General features: G+C 37.2%; 1 protein-coding gene across 3 annotated transcripts in view; it reads left to right on the forward strand.

The window, feature by feature from the left end:
* Nos (Nitric oxide synthase) overlaps nucleotides 1-23074 on the forward strand; it is a 271860-nt gene that overhangs the window by 237919 nt on the left and 10867 nt on the right. For all 3 annotated transcript variants that reach the window (XM_090400097.1, XM_090400099.1, XM_090400100.1), the window contains 4 exons: nucleotides 6299-6386; nucleotides 6534-6664; nucleotides 7108-7256; nucleotides 7796-7987. In XM_090400097.1, the coding sequence (XP_090256223.1) occupies nucleotides 6299-6386; nucleotides 6534-6664; nucleotides 7108-7256; nucleotides 7796-7987 (560 nt within the window). The remainder of the gene's footprint in view (nucleotides 1-6298; nucleotides 6387-6533; nucleotides 6665-7107; nucleotides 7257-7795; nucleotides 7988-23074) is intronic.

Here is a 23074-nt window from a genome sequence, read left to right on the forward strand (position 1 = left end):
AAACTCTAGAACTAGATATATTAGTTTTATTGAAAGCAGATAAAAACTGATTACAGAGTATGTAAGATTAAATTATCGTATATTAATGACAACGAACACTATCAGCAAATTCTCATATTTTTATCACAAATTATAATAAAATCTAATTATATGAAGAACCAAAGGCTTCAATTATAAAACCATTAATGTGAATGATGCAACTGTTTTTGAAATCTTATTAAACTCAGGTTCAAATTTTGAAGTGCTATTTACAAGTAGCGATTTCAAATGTTCATCAGATAAATTTGCCCTGGATTTTGACTTGATATATTTCATTCGGGAAAAAGTTTGCTCGCCAAGATACGTTGTCCCAAAAATAGAGATAAATTTACAAGTAAATGTCTTCAAATTTGGGAACTGTTCAGAGATCAAAAATTTATAAAAATCGATCAAGTTTCTTTAATTGTATTTATCTTTAATACGTATGAGCAAAGATACAAATTTTCAACTGGCCTTCCAGAAGTATCAACTTTGCTCTGAATGCCTTGATATGAGATAATAAATCGCAAACTAAGTTAGTTTCACCCTGCAACTTTAAATTCAAATTGTTCATGTGGTTCACCAGATCTGCAAAAAAATTCCAATTTCCAAACCCACTCGGTATCTGATAAAAGTGATTCGTAATGGTTTTTCTCGGTAAGAAATATCAGTTTCGTTTCTGAGATGAAAGACGCGTGAAAGAACCTTTCCACGGCTAAGCCAGCGAACGGCAGTATAATATGTCAAGTCAACATACTCAGAATCGCATTCCTCGAGAAAAGACCTGAACTGGCGATGATTAAGTGCATGAGAGCGAATGAAATTCACCATAGAAATAACAGGTTTCAAGACACAGCTCATATCAACGTATTTTCCACAAATTGATTGCTGGTGGATAACACAGTGAAGAAACATTGATTTGATATTTCTGCATCCTCACAAGCTTTTGTGATTTGCCCAACCAACCCCATTTTTATACCAGACGTGTTTTTTCCTCCATCAACTCTCACGCACTGCAGACGATTCCAGTCCAAATTATATTCTGTTAGTGTTTTTTGAATTTCTTTGAAGATATCTTCTCCTGTTGTAGTGCCATGCATGCTGCGAAGTGACGCTAATTCCTGTGTGACATTAAGTTCATCGTCAATGCCACGTAACCATACTACGAGTTGCGAGGTATTACAAACATCAGTTGATTCATCCAGTGCGAGAGAATACCGACTAAATACTAAAATAACTAAATAACTAAAATACGCGGGTCAGATGCGGCCCGCATCTGACCCGCGGGCCGTAGTTTGGAGACCACTGGTCTAGACCATCAAGTCAAAGTAAAATGACAAATACTCAAATTACCACATTTATACGAGCAAAATATTCGCGTGAAAATCAAATTAATTTCAAACTCAAAGGATACCGAACCTTCCACCACACACACGCGCGCGCGCGCAAGCAGACGGCACGTGAATGAGCTAGTGCATTGTTTGATTACTGGACGTCAAGGCCAACTCGCCATCTACTGCTAAATCCTGGCCTTCCCCTCAACTTTTTCAACTGCTTCTGTGTTCAGCCAATATCCACCTTCTCATATTTAGTGAATCATTCCTCTATCTTGTTCATTGGCGATCTTTCTTTCTCTTCGTATCTATTTAGGGCTTAATTTTATCCACTTTTCCTCAGTCTGTCCGTCTGCTTTTATGTAGCTCTACTGACGAATTTCGGATTCGTGCAGTGTGGGGGAATTGATTCCTAACAACGTCAAGATATGAAAGCGCATTGAATACCTTCCCAGCTCATGATAACACCTTTGGCGAGTGTGTCAGATTTTTAAATGAAGCTATAGCTCCTAAGAATACGATGGACTGCAAAGCAAACCAATAAATCAGTGATAGACAGAATAAAGCCAGATTGCTCCCTCGAAGCTTTGATCATCAAGCAAAAATTATCATACTTCGGACATATTATGCGAGCAAATGACAGTTTAGAGAAGATGATGATGCTTGTTAAAGTTGATGGAAGCAGGAGAAGAGGAAGACCAAGAATTGGATGGGTGGATGGAGTTAAAGAAGCAGCTGGAATGCGCTTGGAAATTCTGAAAGATATAGCCAGGGACGGATATGAATGGAGAATGTATGTTCATAGAATCACCAGGAGTCGAAAACTACTCGATGGAACATAACAACAACAACAACATAGCTCCTAAAACCATGAGGGACACGTCAATGTACATCTTGTATCGAATAATCTGCTCAATAAGACAAAGATATTATTTCCTAAACAAGGCGATGTCCTGAGTCTTAAAAGGATGGACAGGCAAGTTTTCCATTTGAAGAACTGTGTTATTAGTGTACGCATTTTAGTGAAGAGCCTGGTTGGCCAAGTGGTCAGCGTATCCGCTCTCCAGCCAAAAGGCTGCGGGTTCGAATCCAGCCGTGGGCATGGATGTTTGTGATTGTCTGTGAAAGCGCTAGTGGTAGTAGTCGGCGGTAGATGACGTTGGTGTTAGATGATGAAGGTTGGTGGAGTAGTGAGACGAAGAGTTGATGCCCTCCCTCGATGAGTCTTTGGCCTCCCTGGAGGTGTGATATAATAATAATGTAAATTTTTCTTCAAGTATGGTATGGTCATCTTTCTTCATGCTTCAGTACGACAGATAGAATAACAAAAGGCTAACTCTAAACGTGGAAGCACTTTTCAACTGTAAGCGCTCCAGTGTCCAGAGACAAACATTGTATGTGGGAAGGGAGAGAAATCTGAAAATTCATTCTGAATGTAGATTACAAAAGGAAAGAATGTCTTGAGATGTTTTCACATAGAAAAAGTTGTCCTGTAGAAGATGAAATCAGGAACATCAAGGCAAAGCAGATCTAATTTTCAAAGACAGCACACCAAGAAAAAGAAGAAGGGAGGATTACAGGTCCTCCCCATCTAATAATATTAGGAATGTTGTCTCAGAAGTACAGGAATGCTTGACAAGCCTTTCCTGGTGAGTGGATGCATACTCAGACAAATTCACTACGAACTCTTTCTACGATAAACGGTGAAGAGGTTTTTTTAGCAAAAGCAGAAGAAATATTGACTTAGAGAAACAAGCAAAGACACAATCTTTGATTTAAAAAATATTAAAGAAGTATAATCTGTAAAAGACAATTTTTCACGACCAAAATATATGAATGAAAGTCACCAATTTCATTCGAATTTAAAATCCAATTTTGTGGATGAAGAATGGAAAACAATTCTCTTCTTTTCAGCATTTCAAACATCAAAAGTAGTAGAAAAACAAATTTCCTCAAGCAAGATCAGAAAATCGTTTTTTTGTTTTTCATCCCAAACATAAAGGCAGTTTGTTCATTCCGAAACCCAGACCAATAAAATCCACCACTTTTAAGAAAAACTCTCGAAAAAATGAAACATTGTATCCAAATTCTGGGATAATAAGCCAAAGGTCTCCTATGATATTCGGCATAATATTCAGGTTCCAAATTCTGTAAGAAAGAACAAGCATTGAAAGATATTGACGAATTTCTTGACTGGAGTTAAAAGTTATCACAGGAATTAAAAAAATAACTGCTACACTTGAAACCGGTTTGCGCACGTATTTTTCCTTGTATTTCCTATAAAAGATGGATACTATAGCAATTTAATTATAACGAAGTTCACTTGAAGTTCACATCAAGTGCAAACTTTTGTTTGCTTACATTTGAACAAAGATTAAAAGAAGAATATAATTTATTGTCAAGTATAATTTACTTTCTAACCATGCGATACAACTTGCAATTTAAAATCGCACATGTTTGATAATACCTCAGTTTCGTATCTTTCACATATACATAGGAAGTGCCTTCGAAAAATTTTCTCACACACACTTTTATATCGGATGACATCGAATTTTTACGAGTAAATATAGTTTTTAATATTGGTAATATATTTCAAAAAATTAATCAGTTGTATTTTCTTTTTACAGGAATGTTTGTGAAGCTGTGATGATGAGATAAAGCAAAAATTGGGGGAAATTTTGAATATCTTGCTGTTCTTGAAATTCCTGACCAAACAAAGGTGCCACTGGATAAATTTCTTGAACATCTGAGGAATGTGTAAATTATATCATGCTCACCTGCGTGCACAAATCGAATGTGGTGTACTGAATCCAAATATGGTTTTGAAATCCTTAAAGCATTTTACTTCAGCTAAATAATCCCATACTCGTCTGCTATGGGAAAATTCAATTCTCATAACTAGAACTGGATTTCCCCATTCCCACACTAATGAAGCTGGAGGAGGCACTGAATTATATCCAATTGCTAATGATCTAACTGGAATTGTTCATCTATCCACCATCATACCTGATAATCCTCGTCATCCCCCCCAACACCCTGAATCTGTTCTTAATTAACTTTCCTAATAAACATAGACAGATACTCTTTCTCCTTCAAACTCGTCCCCATTTCTTTTATATGGAAAGTCCTTCGCTCACCCACTTTCTGTTTCGTATGCTTGGCAATACAATGATAAAAGGTGGAATGACCTTTGTGAATTTACTGTCTTTCCTTGATAACTATTACCATTCTTCTGATTCAGAAACTGCTCCAACCAAGTAAACAAATTAGCCCTTGATAGAACGGAAGCTTTCATCTTCGAATTCTACAAACATTATCCAAGGTCTTAGTCTTCAAAAAGTGTGCTAAAGTTCAGTTAATCTCAAGTTGTTCAAATTATAAACTCCAAACTTTGTCTACATCGTAGCTAGCAACATTTGCTAGAAGTATCAACAGTTCAAAACAAAGCACGTAGAGAGCGAAATACATAAAGCTTATCTTCTCCTCAAATGACAGTCAAGCTTTCTGGACCATCTCCGAGAGTATATCTTTTGCACTTCTACCACTTCAACTCTTCCACACACACACACCCCACCAAGACAAATCATCTCCCACTATATTAATAGCAGACTTCATGCTTCTTGTGATAAAGGCACCAACAAATCTGTTGTTATCAGATGTTATCCACCAAACTGTGCACAGCTTTTGGGTTCCCTATGTTATAATGTCCACATTACATTGCTTGTACAAGTTATACTCATCTGTCATTTACTTAATCATGAAAAAAAAACCTTCATTTTCCCGCCCCCCCCCCAAAAAAAAAGAAAGATAAACGTCGGCCATTAAAATATTATCACATCGTCATCACTTCATTTCTCTTCTTCATCTTCTTCTGTCATCACTTTCTTAATCCTCTCCTCTTCTACCTATTACGTTGTCGAGGTATGTATTCTTGTAACCGTACTCGAGGATAAGGTGGCCCTATGCCTCCCGGTGTGTCGTATGTCTGTAGATGTATGTGTTCAGGGCGCCGAGGACGAAAAATCCGAGTTTCTGGGTGTAGAAAGCCCTTACTCTGTACGAGACCGGCTAACTCGCCTTTCGTCGACCAGATAAAGGTTCCTCACGTCACTGGCGGAAATCGAACCCAGGTCTTTCCGGTCAAAGGGGCTTCGTCTATATCAACTGAGCTACGGGTGCTCACTTCAATTCTCTAAAAAATACGAAGAACGCTTTAAATATTCAACCTCTTCACCACCTTTAACACAGAGTGCAGTTACTATTGTTTGTATTTTCTACAAATATCGAAACAGTCATCAGAATTGACATCAGTCATTCGACAATTTCTTCTAAATCTGTTAAAACACGTACAGAGACAATTAAATACGAATCCAATATTTATAAGTTTCTGTTCTCTCCTCAGTTTTTGCTCATCATAATGTGCTGGCATTTAAACAACTTCTCATGGAATTAGTATTAAAACCAAAGGAGAAATTCGATCTTTGAACTTTTTAAAAGATGTCAAGTCTCTATACAAAACGGTTATGTCTGGGGACTTTTCGTTTGTGGATCAGATATTTCAAAAAAAAAAAAAAAGAGGGGGGAATCTTATTTGTCTTATCGAAAACCCTGTGAATTTTTTGTTGAACTTTGTGAAATTGAAAGATCAGCTTTAAGAAACACACTTTTCCAGTTATTCCTTGAAAACGGATACTGACATCTTAGTTTCAAAAACAAATTAGGATTTCTGCAAGGATAACATTTTCAATTTGGAGCACAGATGGCAAAAATGTACGATGGTCAAGTAGATGATATAAGTTTTGTTTAACTGAAAATAAATTCCAATTAAAAATAATAATTTCCCGCAACTGTTGCAGAAGTGTTCTTTCTATTACATTAAAAACTGTGTTTCAGTTTCATTTAAAATTTTTTTGTAATTTTCGTTTTTTTTTATCTTATTCCGATAGATGGCGCTGGACCACTGCATTATGGAGTCTGTTCCAATTATTTGTCTTCAATTCTAGAAGGTAGCGAAGTAACGTGTTTTGTTAGAAGGTTTGTTAATTATCAATCTGTTAATCAAAAAGAATATTGCTAACTTTTTTTAATCTAATTTATGATGGTTATAAAAGCAATTAAAAAATAAAATTGTATATTAGGATTCCATTTTATGGTCTTTAATAGTCGCAATTAACTTTGCAGCGCTCCCAACTTCAGGCTATCGGATAATAAAAAAGTTCCTCTGATAATGGTGGGACCTGGAACAGGTATCGCCCCCTTCAGGAGCTTTTGGCAGCAGAGGTATATAGACATGCAAAGAGCGACATCAGATGGTATGTCCTGCAAACGTGTCTGAATTCTACGTTCTCCAAACACAAATAAAATAATAGTACTAGCATTATTCAGCAGATGGCACCACGTACACAACTATACAGTAATTGTGTCTTTAGAAATGATCATTTTACAATAATGTTAACGATAAATTTTCAATTTTCTATGAAAATTTCTTAATTATAAATTATAATCCAATAACTCCCTCTTTAGTAGAAACAGTTCGAAATAATGAAACTGAATAATAATATAATAATGGAGATATCTTAGCGAATGTTACTATGCTGCCATCTAGTGGCAATTTATGTTAGTATTCATTTAAAATGTATTTTTATAAATATTTATTTTTTTTAAAATATTAAATGAAATAAAAATATATACTATTGGTATTACTTAAGTAAATTAAAATTCCACTTTTGTTATTAACAGTAACGAATTTTTTCAGAAGAGCAAAATTTTGGGAAAATGATTCTGTTTGTGGGCTGTCGACGCCAGAGTTTAGAACTATACAGGGAAGAGACGCAGTTGATGAAAGAGCAAGGAGTGTTGACAGAAATCTACAAAGCTTACTCTCGCGTGACAAATAAACCAAAGGTAACTAGAGTTATTGCAGCTAGATGTCGCTAGCATAATCGTACTTGCTATTTTAACTATTTTTTTTAAGTAAATCAAAAATGGAATTTCTTGCATCAAGGATTTTCTTTTAAAATGAACTTTAAAAATACATTTAGACAATATAATATATTATACAGCTGCATTTTATTCGATGCTAATAATATGTAGTATTAACAATGATGTGAAATTTAGTACGATAAATTATGCATTATTAGTATCTGCTAATGTGTTATTAATTTTTGAAATTATTAATAAATTGTGGTATTTATTAATTAAATATAATGCCAAATAAGGACTGCATTAATTCATTGCTTTTATATCTATTTTTTTATTATATTCAATGTATTAAGATTATATTTTTACTTCTTATCATAAATAATTTAATTTATTATAACATTAAGCTAATTAATAATTTGTATTATAATGCATTTTAAACTTCATAATATATAAATTTCTTTTTTCTTTTTTTTTTTTTTATCTCCTCTGATGACTAAAGTTACTATTTTCTTTGATCACAGTGTTATGTACAACATATGATCAGAGACGTGGCGCCATCTATCTATCACCAGCTAATCAGAGAACGGGGACATTTTTATGTATGTGGAGATGTTAGTATGGCAGAGGATGTGCATAAAACGTTAAAGGTCATTTTCCAAGATTGTGGCTCCCTCTCAAAAGATGCAGCAGAAAGTCTCATGGTAACCTTACAGGCAAGTAGTTGTATGCGTCTTAATTCATACTGCTCTGTGCATGAATTAAGTAATGTTATGAATCTTAGTTTCAACATAATATTGTACATAATAGAATGGAATTCACAGTCTATCGAAACCAACTATTTTCTGTTTACCTTTTTTTTCCCAAAAAGTTTGAATAATTTATATAAAACTATGATTAAAAATTAAAAGTAAATTTTATTTATTTATAAGATATTTATTACTTTTTAAAATCTAAATAAATCCTTTTTATTGTTCCCACACCTATTTATAATAATAACAAATAAAAATCAAAAGGAACATTCAGAAATGCATTTGTTTGGGGGGTGGTAAAGATTGAGTGATTGATTCATTCAATCCAACACCCTTGGAGGGTAATGGATGGCAATGCTGTAGCTAATGAAGTTCTAACTGAGGCTCGGCTATTGCTGTTACCCTCCTGCCATGATCAGAGCTTTAATAGCTCAATAACACCTTATCCCTACACTGTCCTCTACAGATATAGATATAGATAACGGGGAAGATGAAAAGCATTCTTGCTTCTCCCCTTTAAGCCAGTCCTTATAAGGACATTTGTTTGGGATGATTGGAAGAGGGAGATTCATTCAATCCAATGCACTATATATTTATTTCCTCCTCTACTATCTGCTGAATCTCAGCCTATCTTATTCCACAGGCCAATGATGAGATACGTTGAACTCACAAAATATATATAATACCCTTGGAGGGTAATGGATGGCAATGCTGTAGCCAATGAAGTTCTAACTGCGGCCCGGCTATTGCTGTTACCCTCCTGCCATGATCAGAGCTTTAATAGCTCAATAACACCTTATCCCTACATTGTCCTCTCCAGATAACGGGGAAGATGAAAAGCATCCTTGCTTCGCCCCTTTAAGCCAGTCCTTATAAGGGCATTTGTTTGTTTAAAAAGTAAATCAAATTTCGCGGAGTTGCTCCACTGGTGAAACACAGAAAAAATGAATAAATATTATAAAATTCGTTTACAAATGTTAAAAAAAAAGTCATAGATAAGTACAATTTTCACATAAATTAATTATATGTTACTAGAAACAGAGCTTTTTAAAATTCAATGCCATACTTCGGAAAACCAAACAAGAAGTAGAAAACAAAATTAAAATTTGAGATTTCAATGAGAATTTGGTTTAAAAAGTTGGTTCAAAGTGTTGCATACGAAAAATATGAAGTGATGCTACTACTGGGACGGCATTTTGCACATCTGTCGTCTTTTTCTGCTAATAGCGCAGCACAGAGAACCGCTTTGCAAACCATCTTTGGCCTATAGGAAGTATCACTAGCATTTTGCTATTCCTAACTTCGTGTACAGCCTCTTTAACGTCCACAAATGTTATCATTGATACCTTTTGTGGACGTTAAAGAGAAGATGAAATATATCATCTTCTACCTTTTCGCCCTCTATTTTCACAGTAATTTCTTTCTTCCTATTGTTCTACCGCTTATTGATCATTGGTTACCTCCTTTAACTTCTGCGGAAGCAGTTGTCTCACTAGCCTATTGTATCCATGGACTTGATTTGGCCTCAGTACCTCTCTACAAAAGTAAGATGCAGCCTATGCATCGAGCTTCCCACAATTTATTGTTTTAATAGGGATGCGTTTCAGAATTCTCTTCTTTCCTGTATTTTCTGTTTCAAGCCATGAGATTTTGCAACTCAATGCGCAAACATCCCTCATTTTAAAGGTATACTTGACTCTGTTGGATACCCAGTGCTGATGCAACATCCTCCAGAGGACATTGAAAATTTTCCCCTTATCTGGGATAGCATTTGATGTGTCTGTAGTCGCTTTTCACCAGAAATGGCAATTAACTCTACAAATGCGATCAGACTACTCGGCCTCAGACATAAAACCTTCCACTTCGATTCATTTCTACATTTTGAAAGGTTGGCTGTCCACATGGGCATCCTTATGAGCTGATAAAGACCTCGCGATACAACGTTTGTAAGAAATTTTGTAAGAAAACTCTTTTCATAAAGCTACAGTGAGAACTACTCGGACAGCACTTATTCCCAGCACAAGTGAAACGAAATGAAAAGTATAGTGACGAAATCTTTAAAAATACCACTAAATTTCAAGCGTATCATTTCGATATGAATTGCTAAATGTCAGCATCCTCGCATATCCTCCCCCCCCACCCACCCATCCAGTACTTAATGGTAACTTCTGCTATGCACATCGAGAAGATAAACGCTCCAAATGCGTCATTCAAACGAAAGGGTTTAATGCGATTCCAAACTACAAAACCAGGGAGGAAATCAAAGCAAGGAATCTATTAGTCTGGAATCTTGTAAGCTTAGTGGGAGAAAACGTTATCCTGCAATTAGGAGCATCAGCAAGGAATGTACACAAAAAAAAACAGATATAAGGAGTTTGTAAGAAAATTCTTTCTTAGTTGGACAATAGTAGGTGCAAAAAAGCATGACTAAAGGAAAGTATAGATAGATGGAGTCGGAATAACATCTGTTCATGCAAGATGAAAGGCAGTTCCCCCCCCCCGCAAACACATCTCATGAAGTGAGAATTGTCCTGCAAATGGGTTTAGTAAGCTATAACTGCTTCAACTCTTCACGGGCTCCCCTTATAATTGTCCCATTGTCTGCTAACGAATGAACGTTGCCATCAAGCCGGCTTTACTCTTCTTTCATTTCATACTTTACTGAAACTACCTCTCTTTCTTGTCTTCCGTTCATTTTGCAAAGACAAAGAACAAAATAGTAGAATTAAACAACTGTAAGCAAGCTTTTGATTAATGGTTAACCATACTGTACATTGATGATAAGACAACCCCATCTCTTGATGAAGACACCTTTACTATATCCTCTGCTTCAGTACAAAAGAAATGATGTAGAGAAGAAACAGCTGAATAATGCACATCTTTCCATTTTATGCACTGTTTTCCAAAGCGTTTTTTTTCTTTGAACTTTCAATTTGTCGATGGCAAAGATCGAGTCTTCTGATTGGGTTGAGAAGAAAATCGGAAACAGAGTATCTTTTACTGTCATATTCTGATCGTTTTAAAGCCTTCGATCTTCGAAAGCCTCTCCATACCTTCGAAGGAAAGTGGAGACCGCTTTTGGAATGTGAAAACAAACCCCGCTCAGCCTTTCAAACTAGTTTTGTGTGATCCCATTCACCGAAAGTTTGCCATCAGTAATTCTCGGTGCACATCGATCCGGAGAAGCCGAAGTGTTGAAATGGATCATTTTGAACACGGGCGTATGTAGATAGCGTTGAATACTTCAAATAATTATCATAGATTTTTCTTAAATGTAGAAAACTCTTCTACTGGGACATTCACTCTCCACAACAGTTTAATATTCAGAATGAGACGTCTCTGATGATGTCATTACTTCACCAATAGTTCTCCTGCGTGTTTAGAATGCGAACTAGGTTAAATATTTCATCACTTAAGATACGATGACGAATGCTAGCCGATTGATTTTTTTAAAAATATAATCTCTTTGGAATCCCTTTAAATCTGAAATGTTTGCTCTGGTTTTCTGTTAACACCATTTACATTTAAGACATGTTTGTTCATACACCAGGAGAATAATGATGTTGGATTGACGTGGGAGCAAAGAAAAATTTCCAATTCTTCGAGGCCAATCGAATATGTCCAACAATCAAATGTTGGACATATTTGGTTTAATGATGTGCAATCTGCTGACGTATGAACTGTCCGATGCACCTGAATTGAGTCATGGAACCAGGTTGCTCTACAATAGCCCAGGTCCAAAGCTTCCAGATATAGAGTAGGTCTCGCTCTTCACGTACTCGTTTCAATTTCCAAAATGTCTTTAATTGGCTTCCCAGGTTGGCACAATGATATGCCGGATATAACTCCAACGTTCTTCTCACAACCTCTTAAACGTGATGATCTCAATGAGCCCATTGAGATCAATAAACAATCTTGTTCAATTGGCGATGTAAACATTTGCAAGGCGCATTCCCTCGACCAAATACTTCCAATCGGTTGTGACAGTTTGCACCCGTCGGTGTGAACGGTCTTAAGAATCCAGTTGTAGTGGGAGTTGTGATCAATGATAACGTTTTTGAAGAGCATCATTTAAAAGGGAATTTCACACACTTTACATCCGAGTTAGAAATAGTTCATAGCAGAAATTTTTGTAGAAAATAAGATCCGAATCTTTTTTTGGACACAATGCAACTCCAGACAGAGTCTTGCTTGTAGATGGCGTGAAAAAAATGTGTGTGTGTGTGTGTGTGTGTGTGTGTGTGTGTGTGTGTGTGTGTGTGTGTGTGTGTGTGTGTGTGTGTGTGTGTGTGTGTGTGTGTGTGTGTGTGTGTGTGTGTGTGTGTGTGTGTGTGTGTGTGTGTGTGCGTGCGTGCGTGCGTGCGTGCGCCTTAAGTCTGAAGAATTTATCCTCAATGGAATTCTCAAATGAGGATTACTTTACGTAAATTATAAAAACCAAATCTTTGTAACACTAATTCAAGAATTGGCTTTTTTTTCCAAATGAAATCACAGTCACATCCAATGTGAGATTCTTGATCCCCAATCATTTTCTGAAGGTGAACTGCTGGACAGAGAAATGATGCTGTGGATTCGTAGAGCTCGTTCGTTGTACCAGTGTAGATTTGACAGCCAAGCCTTGACCGAGCTGTGGGAGGAAGTAATGATGGCCGGAAGTGACTGATTCTCATCCCAATCTAGAACTAATGTATCTGTACGTTCCTACAACTGGAAACATGCGGATATTCATATGTGTGTCTGTTGGTTTATTCAACTACGGTCTTTGCTTCTGTAAATTACTATTTTCCTTGAGTTCCGTATTGTGTGCCACTGATACCGAGGAAGAACCAGACTTCTCGTTCCTGCCTTAATGATTTTTTATGCAAAGAAATTCTTTTGTTACCATCCCTGCTCGTTGTGTGCTACATTTGGCTCCTTGGAATGCTTTTTGCATAATTAATTATCAGAGCTTTTCCATTGAAATTGAGTTAGACGGATTCCTACCAACAGTGGTAGGATTTTCTTCTTACGAAATAGACAAACTAGCTAAGAGAACACACGCAATTTACATACTCTATAGCAGGGGTCGCCAAACTTCTTTGACCGTCGACCCCTTCAAGAGTTTCTCGACTTTTTATCGACCCCCTCTATTTTACTATGACGTAATTATAATAGGACAAGCAAAAAAGACGCTTACGTGAGTTTTTAGATTGTTTATTTTAAATTTACAGTGTTTATTGTATGTATAATATAACATATATTATTATATTGGCTTAACTTCAAAGGGATACGTCCATCTTAACATTACATGTTTGATAGGAGGGATAAATAATATATAAAATATAAAATTTAATTTAGATAACAAAATAACAATAATACAATCTTCTTTATATATAGGGTGTCCCAAAATTCACGCAAGAAGTAATTTTGATATAAAACACAGGTTTTTAATTAAAAATTGTAATTTCTTATTGATTCATAAAGTATACAGTATAGGGTTATGCATGGAATAGCATATCGGGTAAATGGCTTCCAACAGCTTTGCTGGCACATACGCACTCTTTTGACGAAATTTTCCATGACCGTTTTGCATAAATGTGGCTGAATTTCGTTGATACAGCGCTCAATTTCGTCCTTCAAGGCGTGAGTGGTCGTGGGCTTGTTAACATTAACCTTAGACTTCAAAAAACTCCAAAGAAAAAAGTCCAACGGCGTTAAGTCACATGATCTGGGCGGCCAATTGTGATCACCAAAACGGGAAATTACACGACCAGGAAATGACTCATGCAGTAATTGAATTGTTTCTCGGGCTGTATGACATGTGGCACCGTCTTGTTGAAACTACATGTCGTCCATATCCATATCTTGCAATTTAGGCACACAAAACTGGATTATCATGTCGCGATAGCGAGCACCATTAACTGTTATTGCCTTACTAGCCGCATTTTCGAAGAAGAATGGACCGATGATGCCTCCAGCCCAAAATCCGCACCAAACAGTGACACGTTGTGGATGCATTTGTTTCTCAACAATCACTCGTGGATTTTCTGAACCCCAAATGCGACAATTTTGTCGATTAACGAAGCCGTCAAGATGAAAATGAGCCTCATCGCTGAAGATGATTTTGTTCGAAAAATAAGCATCCACTTGTTGTTGTTCCGTAAACCATTCAACGAACTCTCTTCGCTGTGTGTGGTCATTTTTAATAACCCTGAACCGTCAGCTGTCACGCTGTCTTTTTTTTTTCCTCGTTGGCAACACGTTACCGCACAAATGGCGCTAAATTTAAATCTTGCGTGAATTTTGGGACATCCTGTATATGAAAATAAGACTTTTATTAACTTAGTATACAATTTTCTGACTTTGTCAATGTGAAGGGTGTGCTTCGTGACTCTTGACAAGATTAGCGATGTTGGGTTCAAAATTAGTAAGTTTCAGCCTTAAATCACCACGGAATTCAATATCTAGCTTATTTCTTTGTTTTGTTAAAATGGAATTAACATGGCTGAAACCAGCTTCAACCATGTACGAGCTTGGAAATGCGATCAAAAAGGGGAATACCATTTCAGAAAGTTTTGGATATTTTTTTTTCTACACATTTATATTCGTCCAAAAGTAACGTAAAGTCCTATTTTTAAAAGGAGTCTTAGCTTCAAGCTCAACTGACAATTCAATAAGTTCATTCTGTAAGTTACATTCGATGTTTTCAATAACTGCAGAAAGTGGCGTGATAACCCAATCTGGAATGTGCATGTTTTCAAACAAAATCTGCGAAGCGCAATTTAAAATCCTCGCTCAAATTAGGAAGATGTTTTGTGTATATTTCTAAGTCTTCATCTTTTACTTCCAATTGCCGTAGATTCGAAAAGTACTGAAAATCTTTTCGTAACAACGACGATTTAAATAAGGCTAATTTAGCTTGGAAGCCTAAAAGAATCGTCCGAGCTTAAATAATCGTCTTTACCTTGTGTAGACGGGTCTGTAAGTCGTTAAATTTTGAAAACAAGTCCGTCAAGTAGAAAACATGATTCTTATTTCTCTTCCGTTCATCACTCAAAAACAAATTAACAGCTGTAAGAAACTCAACTCAAGAAATCTTTGTAAACGTGCACCTCTAGGCACCCATCTTACTTCAGCATGCAAGAGTAATTGATTTCATACGTCATCCTTTTTTTTCACAAAGTTTGGCAAACAATCGCGGTTTAAGAGGATGAGCTCTACTTCGATTAACAGATTTAATCCACACTCTTAGAGTATCCTGCAGTTCGTCACTGAGAGTTTTTGCCACCAAATGGTTTCGGTGTAACACACAGTGAAAATACGTACACTTGGAACATTTTCTTTCAGAAAGGCAGCGAAACCTCGATAACGGCCCACCATTGCAGGTGCGCCATCTGTGGCTACTGCTGTTATATCAGTAAATATAACAGCAGTAGGAATATCGTACTTCTTTAAGTATTCCTCCAATCGCTGAAAAATTGTTAACCCCGTTCCATCAATTTCAAGTATTTTGCAAATAAAAATTCGTCAATAATTTGATGTTTGGTTTTACTATAATATCTCACATAAGCCATAAGAATAGAAGAACGATCGAATGTAGATTCATCAAGTTCGATGGAGAACTTACTAATTTTGAGTTCTGATACCACCGTTTTTTGTACATCTTCAGCCATTGCCCCAATACGTCTTTTCACGGGATTCGCACTCAATGGTAAGCATTTTAAAACAGGTCCAGAATCTTTTTTCATTATGGTTTCAATTACTTCTTTGATTGCGGGTATAACCATGTCCTCTGCAAAAGTCTATATTAGAAGGAATATTGTAGGAGGCTGTTAATCCTCGTTTATTGTCAGCTTCGACAGGTGCTTTCATAAATGATTTTATAGTTGGTCGATGTGTGTATTTCTCTTTCAGTTCTTTCGAGATCTTTATCTTTCTTATTGGGATGGAGTCTTTGAAGATGATCTTTCATTTTTGCTGGTTTCATTCCATCGTCACTAAACGTATTTTCACAAAGAAGACACCTAGGCCTCGTTTCGTTTCTTAATGAAGCAATCAACCCAAGTTTCAAATATTCGGACGAATATTGTCTGCATTTCTTTTTAGAATCTGAAGCTGCCATTGTGGTTACTGGAGTTGTAACAAAATAATTAAAATTGAAGTCAGTAAGCAAAAGTAATAAGTCTAAATAATATACCTACTGACGTATTTCTAGAGGATGTACAAAACTACCAGCCCTTCTCAACTCTTCAACATAGAGAAGTTTAGTTTGTGAATGAATAACGATTGAATTATAATATGTATGTTGATGAATTTTAGAACATTAACGCTCACTTGTATGTCGATGCGCAAAAATGAGACTGGGATCGAATACGCGTAAGTATAAGTAAATAAGCAACCGCGCACGTGTTGCAATCTCGCGCCGGCCGGGTGGGAACCACCTACATCCGTTTATTGGTAAATACGTCATTTTGGCGTACTTGATTGTCCTCCGTAACTATTTTCGTGACCTTGCTCCATCTTACAGGTCCTATTCATGTCACTGTTCCCCCGATTCACTCTTAATTGCGTTGTCATTCAGGATGGAGGTAATCCAAGTTAACCGAATTAAATATTACCCGTAGATTGATGTCTTATATTTTTCTATCGACCCCCAATCGACCCCTGAGCCCGAATCGACCCCTTAACAATGTTCTATCGATCCCTTTGGCGATCACTGCTCTATAGTATACACATACCGACCACTGAATTAGAAGTTTTTATGCAGATGTACGTAAACATCACTCTTGACTCCAGGAGATGTTTGTACACCCTCTGTCCAAAAAGAAACCGAACTTTTCGAAAATAGCAGAAACTATTGGCGCCACCTGTTGTATCTTTTTGTTGTCGAAAGCGGCAAGCTTCACTAGTGTTGTGTCAATTGTTTATGATATTTGTTTCATTAGAAGCCGAGATAGTTTCAAGAGTGACATGCGTTTTGACGAACGGTCGGTCGTCACGATGTTCATGCCGTACGCGACGAATTCTCGATATCAGTCGCTTCAAAACTTCGAGATAAAACTCACATTGACGGTTTGGCTAGGCGGAACGAATTCTTTGTGGATAATGCCCTTGGAATCGTAGAAACAAATCACCATTGTCTTTACTTTTCACTTCTACAAGCGACTTTTTTTCGGATCCCCCTTCTTCTAGGGGGTCTCCACTCAGCACTCTGTTTCGGGCTCATACTCCAAACACCACTTTTCTTCAGCAGTAACGATCGTTTCAAGGATGTTTGAGTCCTTAGTTTTAATGAGGTCCTTGCAGTGTTCAATTCGATACATTTTCTGGTGGTCGGTCAACTTGTGGGGGACAAAATGTTGGACACAGTTGAGTTTGGAATCCCCAATTCATCTTCAATCAATCTCACCGACGATTTCTCGTTTTCTTTGATGAAATCACGCACTTTTCGGATGTTAACTTCGCTCAGTCCAGTTTTTGGACGGCCCGGCTTTCCGTTCGTCCTCAAGCGTCAAACGACCACTTTGAAATCGCTTAAACCACTCGTAAACTTGAGTGCAGGATAAGCATTCATCACCGTATGCTTCTTGAAGCATTTGATGCGTTTCGGTAAAACTTTTACCAAATTTAACACAAAAGTCAATCGCAGCTCTCTGTTTGAAACTCATTTTCCGACCCTTCGTCAAAACACCCTGTCACTCTTGGCACCATAATTCGGCTTCTAATGAAACAAATGGCATAAACAGTTGATAGAACACTAAGGAAGCTTGCAGCTTTCGACAACAAAAAGATACAACAGGTGGCGCCACCAGCTTCTTCTATTTTCGAAACGTTCGGTTTCTTTTTGGACAGAGGGTGCATAATAATAATAATAATCTTTTCTTTCTCTTCCGTAGTCCTAAATGGACCGTTGAGTCAATCATGGCTGGTAAGTGATATTCTTTGTTAGCCTCCTCCAATCATCTCGATCTCTTGTTCTTGATGTCAGTTCAGAAAGGGAGGAATTTGTCCATTTTTTGATGTTATCAGTCCATTCTTATCGAGGTCGGTCCCTAACCCTTTATCCCGGAACGAATAATAATAATAGTAATAATTTAAGAAAGCTGCTGGCCAGTAATCGTCAATAGTGTTGATCACAATGTGGAAAACAAAAGATTTTTCCCAGTTAGTAGAGTGATTATTGTGAGTGCCCGTCTGTCTGGAGGCAGATTTTAAAAACAGCAGAGCTGACTGGTTTCTCAAGAAGTGCGATATCCCGGATGCTTAACCAGTGGAAAAATAACTCACATTCTTGTCTAATGGGCGTAACTGTGGGCCTAAGACAGTCTATCAGGAATGAGATCATTCCTTCTTAGACGAGATCGTCTGAGAAGGCTTGTTTGGACAAACAGAACCTTCTCTGTGTAGCAATTAACCGAGGTATTTAACGAAGACTGTTCTTGTATATTCACTGTCGTATGCCTACGCGTAAAATAAGTTTGTAACTCAGTGGCCGGTGTGTGTGTGTGTGTGTGTGTGTGTGTGTGTGTGTGTGTGTGTGTGTGTGTGTGTGTGTGTGTGTGTGTGTGTGTGTGTGTGTGTGTGTGTGTGTGTGTGTGTGTGTGTGTGTGTGTGTGTGTGTGTGTGTGTGTGGTCAAATAACCATTCGATCAGCAACTACCTCTTCATCAGTGCGAAGATGGTAATATGCAGCATCTATCTTCGACACACAAGGCCAGACAGCAGAATAGTTTCACAGAAAGAGGCGACTAACCATCTCCTTGCAGCCTTCAAACAAAAGGCGAGAAGTCGGATCCTACATGATCATCACCACAGGCAGAACAACCCCTTAGACCTTTTGCATCAAGACTGGAATCCACGGAATCAACTTCTGGCTGAGCAAGACGATGACTGCATCATGGTCCACTTCCCAACATAGAAGTGACATCATACCCCTCCCCCTCCCCCCCTCCCAAAGAAAGGGATCATCTGTTACTTTCATGTAAATATGCAATATTGTCTTATAGCAACTGTTATTTTCTTATAAGTTACAGTATCATGTCTGTTAATGGCATGAAAAGTGTAATTCATCTTATAACAACTGTTATTCCTATGTAATATACCTCTGCAAAGAATGGACATGTAATATCTTTGCCTGACTGCAGAAAACCCAAACAAATAAATCCTGTACATAAGATTGTTATTAAAAAAAATTTAGGGAAACGGATTTGTGTGTTTTCTGCGAATTTCAAGTCTAACCTGACCCGTAAACAAAGCGACGATCACCCATGTCCTGAATACTGCCTCTAGCACCTGCAACTACGCACAGGGCCAAGAAGACTATTGGAATCTAGTCAATACAGAAGAGAACAGACAGAGAATATATAATTTCCTCTTCATCTACGCCAAAGCCGTCATCTACAGCTTCTACCTTAAGCACACAAGAAATAACCAGCAGCCATCCATTTCTTAATCGGAAGAAACCCTCATGTGGAACGTACAAAGCAGGCTTTTCCTAGAATATGATTACTACAAAGAAACAAAAATTGTCGCGAAATTCATAGAGGAGTGGAACCCAAATGGTATCGTGTTCTGGATCGCCGACGACGATACACTTCAACTGAAAGATACCTAAGAGTGAAACTGAGCTGTAATGTTCACCCTTTTTCCAAAACACAAATCCTCTCTACAACTCATGTATCGTTTGCCTCCTTTATATTGTATATCCAAAAAAGGAAATCCTTTCCCCAGACTAAATTGTCGTTAGTCGGAACCAAAAATACGGGTGCGCTTGAAGTTGTGCGATCACCTGCCTAAACGCTTGTTGTACACTGGCTTAATTATTTACATCTGCAATTGGTGGTGGTGTTTCGATTTTCTGAAATTCTTAGCTTATTTTACTTTGCTTACATTTATTCATGGCTTCTAAGTAAGGTCCAGTTCATGGAGTTTCAAGCGTAAGCACAAATCCATATCGATATCAAGCAGAAGTGTCGAAACAACTGGACAGTGATGCGTCGGTGTAGAAACTGTTTATGATATAAAAAATGGACAAACATTTGAAATTCTTTGCAGACAATGATTACCAAAAGACAAATGAATATTATAAAGATTCTAGATGAAAGGATGAAATACTTTCGACAATGCCAGAGTGATGGGATGGACCTGTCAGACAGCATATTAATTTAATAGGATAACTTATTTCATAAAGAACTTAAATTAGAACACGAATATCAGTGTCCAAGATTTAAAAGGGTCATGGAATTTCTGTATGTGAGTTAAAGAGCGTGGGAGTGAATTTACTGAACTTGGAACCGACGAGATCCCCCAATCCCGAGTAAGTGTGTAAGGAAGTGGCATGACATCGATGATGACACTACGAAGGACATTAACAACATCAACTGTTGTTGATGTCAACAGGATTAAGACAATAGGACGATAGAGTTACTATCTTAGGGTACTCAAAAAACCAGCAGACACGCGTAGATGTAAACCTGGCGATAGGAAAAAGTAAATGTGTCAGGGCCTTGAAAGGTTAAGGTTAAAGTACTGCGTACCATACTGTGTGGAATAAAAATGGCTGGATTACCACCGATATTATATGAGAATGGTTTAAAACAGTTTCCTGCTTGAATCTCGGGCACATCTGTAGACCTACCAGACAACGATTATAGTGGCAAAATTCTTCTCATTCTGTTCGGCTCAACTTACGGCTGAACTCCTATCAATCGTGACGTTATGTGTTTGGAAATTTCTGCGGAACATATGTCTCTCTGTGATATCACGTGGTGTTTTCGTTTGGCTATGGAATTGTGGGCGATGTTTTTGAGATAAGATATCTTGGCATTTTCCCAGGGTGACACACACATCCGTCATTGTCGTTATGTTTTGTCTTTGGTTGTCTATAGATGGCTGTACTAATTTTCCAATACAGTTTGGGGTATTTCTTTCCTGTTAAAAGACTATGGGAATTCTTAGAGTATAGTAGAGTCTAGTGGCGGCAGTGATTAGGCTTTTCTGAATAATTTAATTATATGCTGGTGTCACTCAAACATACACTTTTTTTCATATCTGATCCATATTTTATTCTATATTCATATTCGAATTCATATTTTATTCATAATTCATCCGAATATTTTGATTTGTCTAAATTTAAGATCATAAATATCAATAAATAAATAAATTGTGTTTGAATTCACTGTGATTTCAAAAGTGATCTTACTTAAATATGCATAACACATCAACGAAACAGTTTGTTCATTTAAGTTTACACATTTTATTTCACAGATACTATTTACAATGTAATATGCAGAAATAGGAATTTACAGATATCACCAATACCTGTGGTGTTTTTCTTGTCGTGACATTTCTTTGATGAGGCACGTGTGATTGCCTGATTTTGATACTGCTTCCCAGATGAGTGTGGCCATTTCCACGGACACTAATATTAGCAGCACTGCTATAAAAGCAAGTATCTGCCACTTTTGCGATGGTTCTTGATTTTTACCTGCAAAGAAAAAAATCATTGATAGTGATGGAAAAGTTAGCAGATTACTATAATCCTAATACAGTAGTTAGTTTTGGAAGTATCAAAGCTTTACAGAAACATACAAATTTGCCACATGAAACTGTGAAAAGTTGGTTACATCACAGCCTACTTATGTGAGACATAAACCCATTAGAAGAAAGTTTAAACGCAATCAAATCAAAGTCCCGACACTTTTACACACTTTCAATGTGATTTGGCAGATATGTCATCCCATGCAAAAGAGAATGGGGGTGTGTGTTTCCTTCTTGTATGCATTGATTGTTTTTCCCGATTTGCGTGGGTTCGAACACTGAAGAAGAAATCAGCAGACGCTGTTGTTAATGCTTACGAGTCTATTTTTAAAGAGGAAGCGCCATGTTACATAAACACTGATCAAGGAAAAGAGTTTTGCAACAAGAAAGTTCGTGCATTGTTTAAGGACCATAATATTCATTTCTATGGTTCGTATAACTTATACTAAAAGTAAAAGTTATACGAAAGTTTTGCCGACCGTTGTACATACTTATAACCTCACACCATACCGCACTATCGGTATGGCTCCTTCGGAAGTTAACCTTCACAACGAAGATCGTGTTTGGAAATATTTGTACGGAACCTATGAGGAGACTACCAAACCAAAATTTCAAGTAGGTGATAGTGTGGTTTTAAGTGATGATACCCACAAATTTAGAAAACGGTATTGGGGTAACTGGACACGAGAATTGTTCACTATTGCTCAGGTTATTAATAGAAACCCTGTAGTATATAGCGTTCGCGGTCGGGACGGAGAGATAGTGGAGGGAACCTTCTATGAACCTCAACTGCAAAATGCTGTTATACCCAATGAACTTCCGGAAGACGTGTATCTAATCGAACAACGCAAACAGAAAGAAAATCTTCACTGTTTTGTTAAGAGGCTCGGTTATCCCTCATCGTATAATTCTTGGGTTCGTAGAAGATGTTTTACTTAACCCTTCCCAGTAACGCCAGTATGAAAATGTTTCCTACAAACACGCAAACAAAATTTCAAGTGGAATTACCACACGAGATCAGACTTAAAGGTAAATGGGAAGTTGCTCTTGCCGAAATTCATCTTCCGGGAGAATTTAATAACATAGATTCCGGTTACGATGAGTTTCATATGATACGTGCAGTTGGAGGAGGAGAAGTCAACAATATCGAGAACAACAACATCGCAGGAAATAAAGTTTTCGAGAAGTCTAAAGAAGGATTTTACAAAGTGTACAAGATTCCCCATGGCAGTTACAATTCACCCTCTGAACTTCTTCAAGCAATGTTTGATGTGAGTTCTGTGATTACTGGAAAAAAGAATCCAAATAACACTATTTCTCTGACAGTCTCAAAAGATTACAACCTTTTGTTTCCCAAGGAGGCCTCGGGTTTGGGTCTTCTAGGTTTTAATCAGATTGGTGTTAAACTGAAAGGTACAATCACAGGGAAATATCCAGTTGATATAAAGAGGGGTGTAGCCGCATATTTTGTTTATTCTGATTTAATCCAAGAACAGATAGTTGGTGATACATGTGCACCATTGTTACGAGTTG

Source organism: Typopeltis vanoorti, chromosome 11 (genome assembly GCF_054136105.1).
Source record: "Typopeltis vanoorti isolate ZY-2024b chromosome 11, IOZ_Tvanoo_1.0, whole genome shotgun sequence".
In the NCBI taxonomy this organism is placed as follows: Eukaryota; Metazoa; Arthropoda; class Arachnida; order Uropygi; family Thelyphonidae; genus Typopeltis; species Typopeltis vanoorti.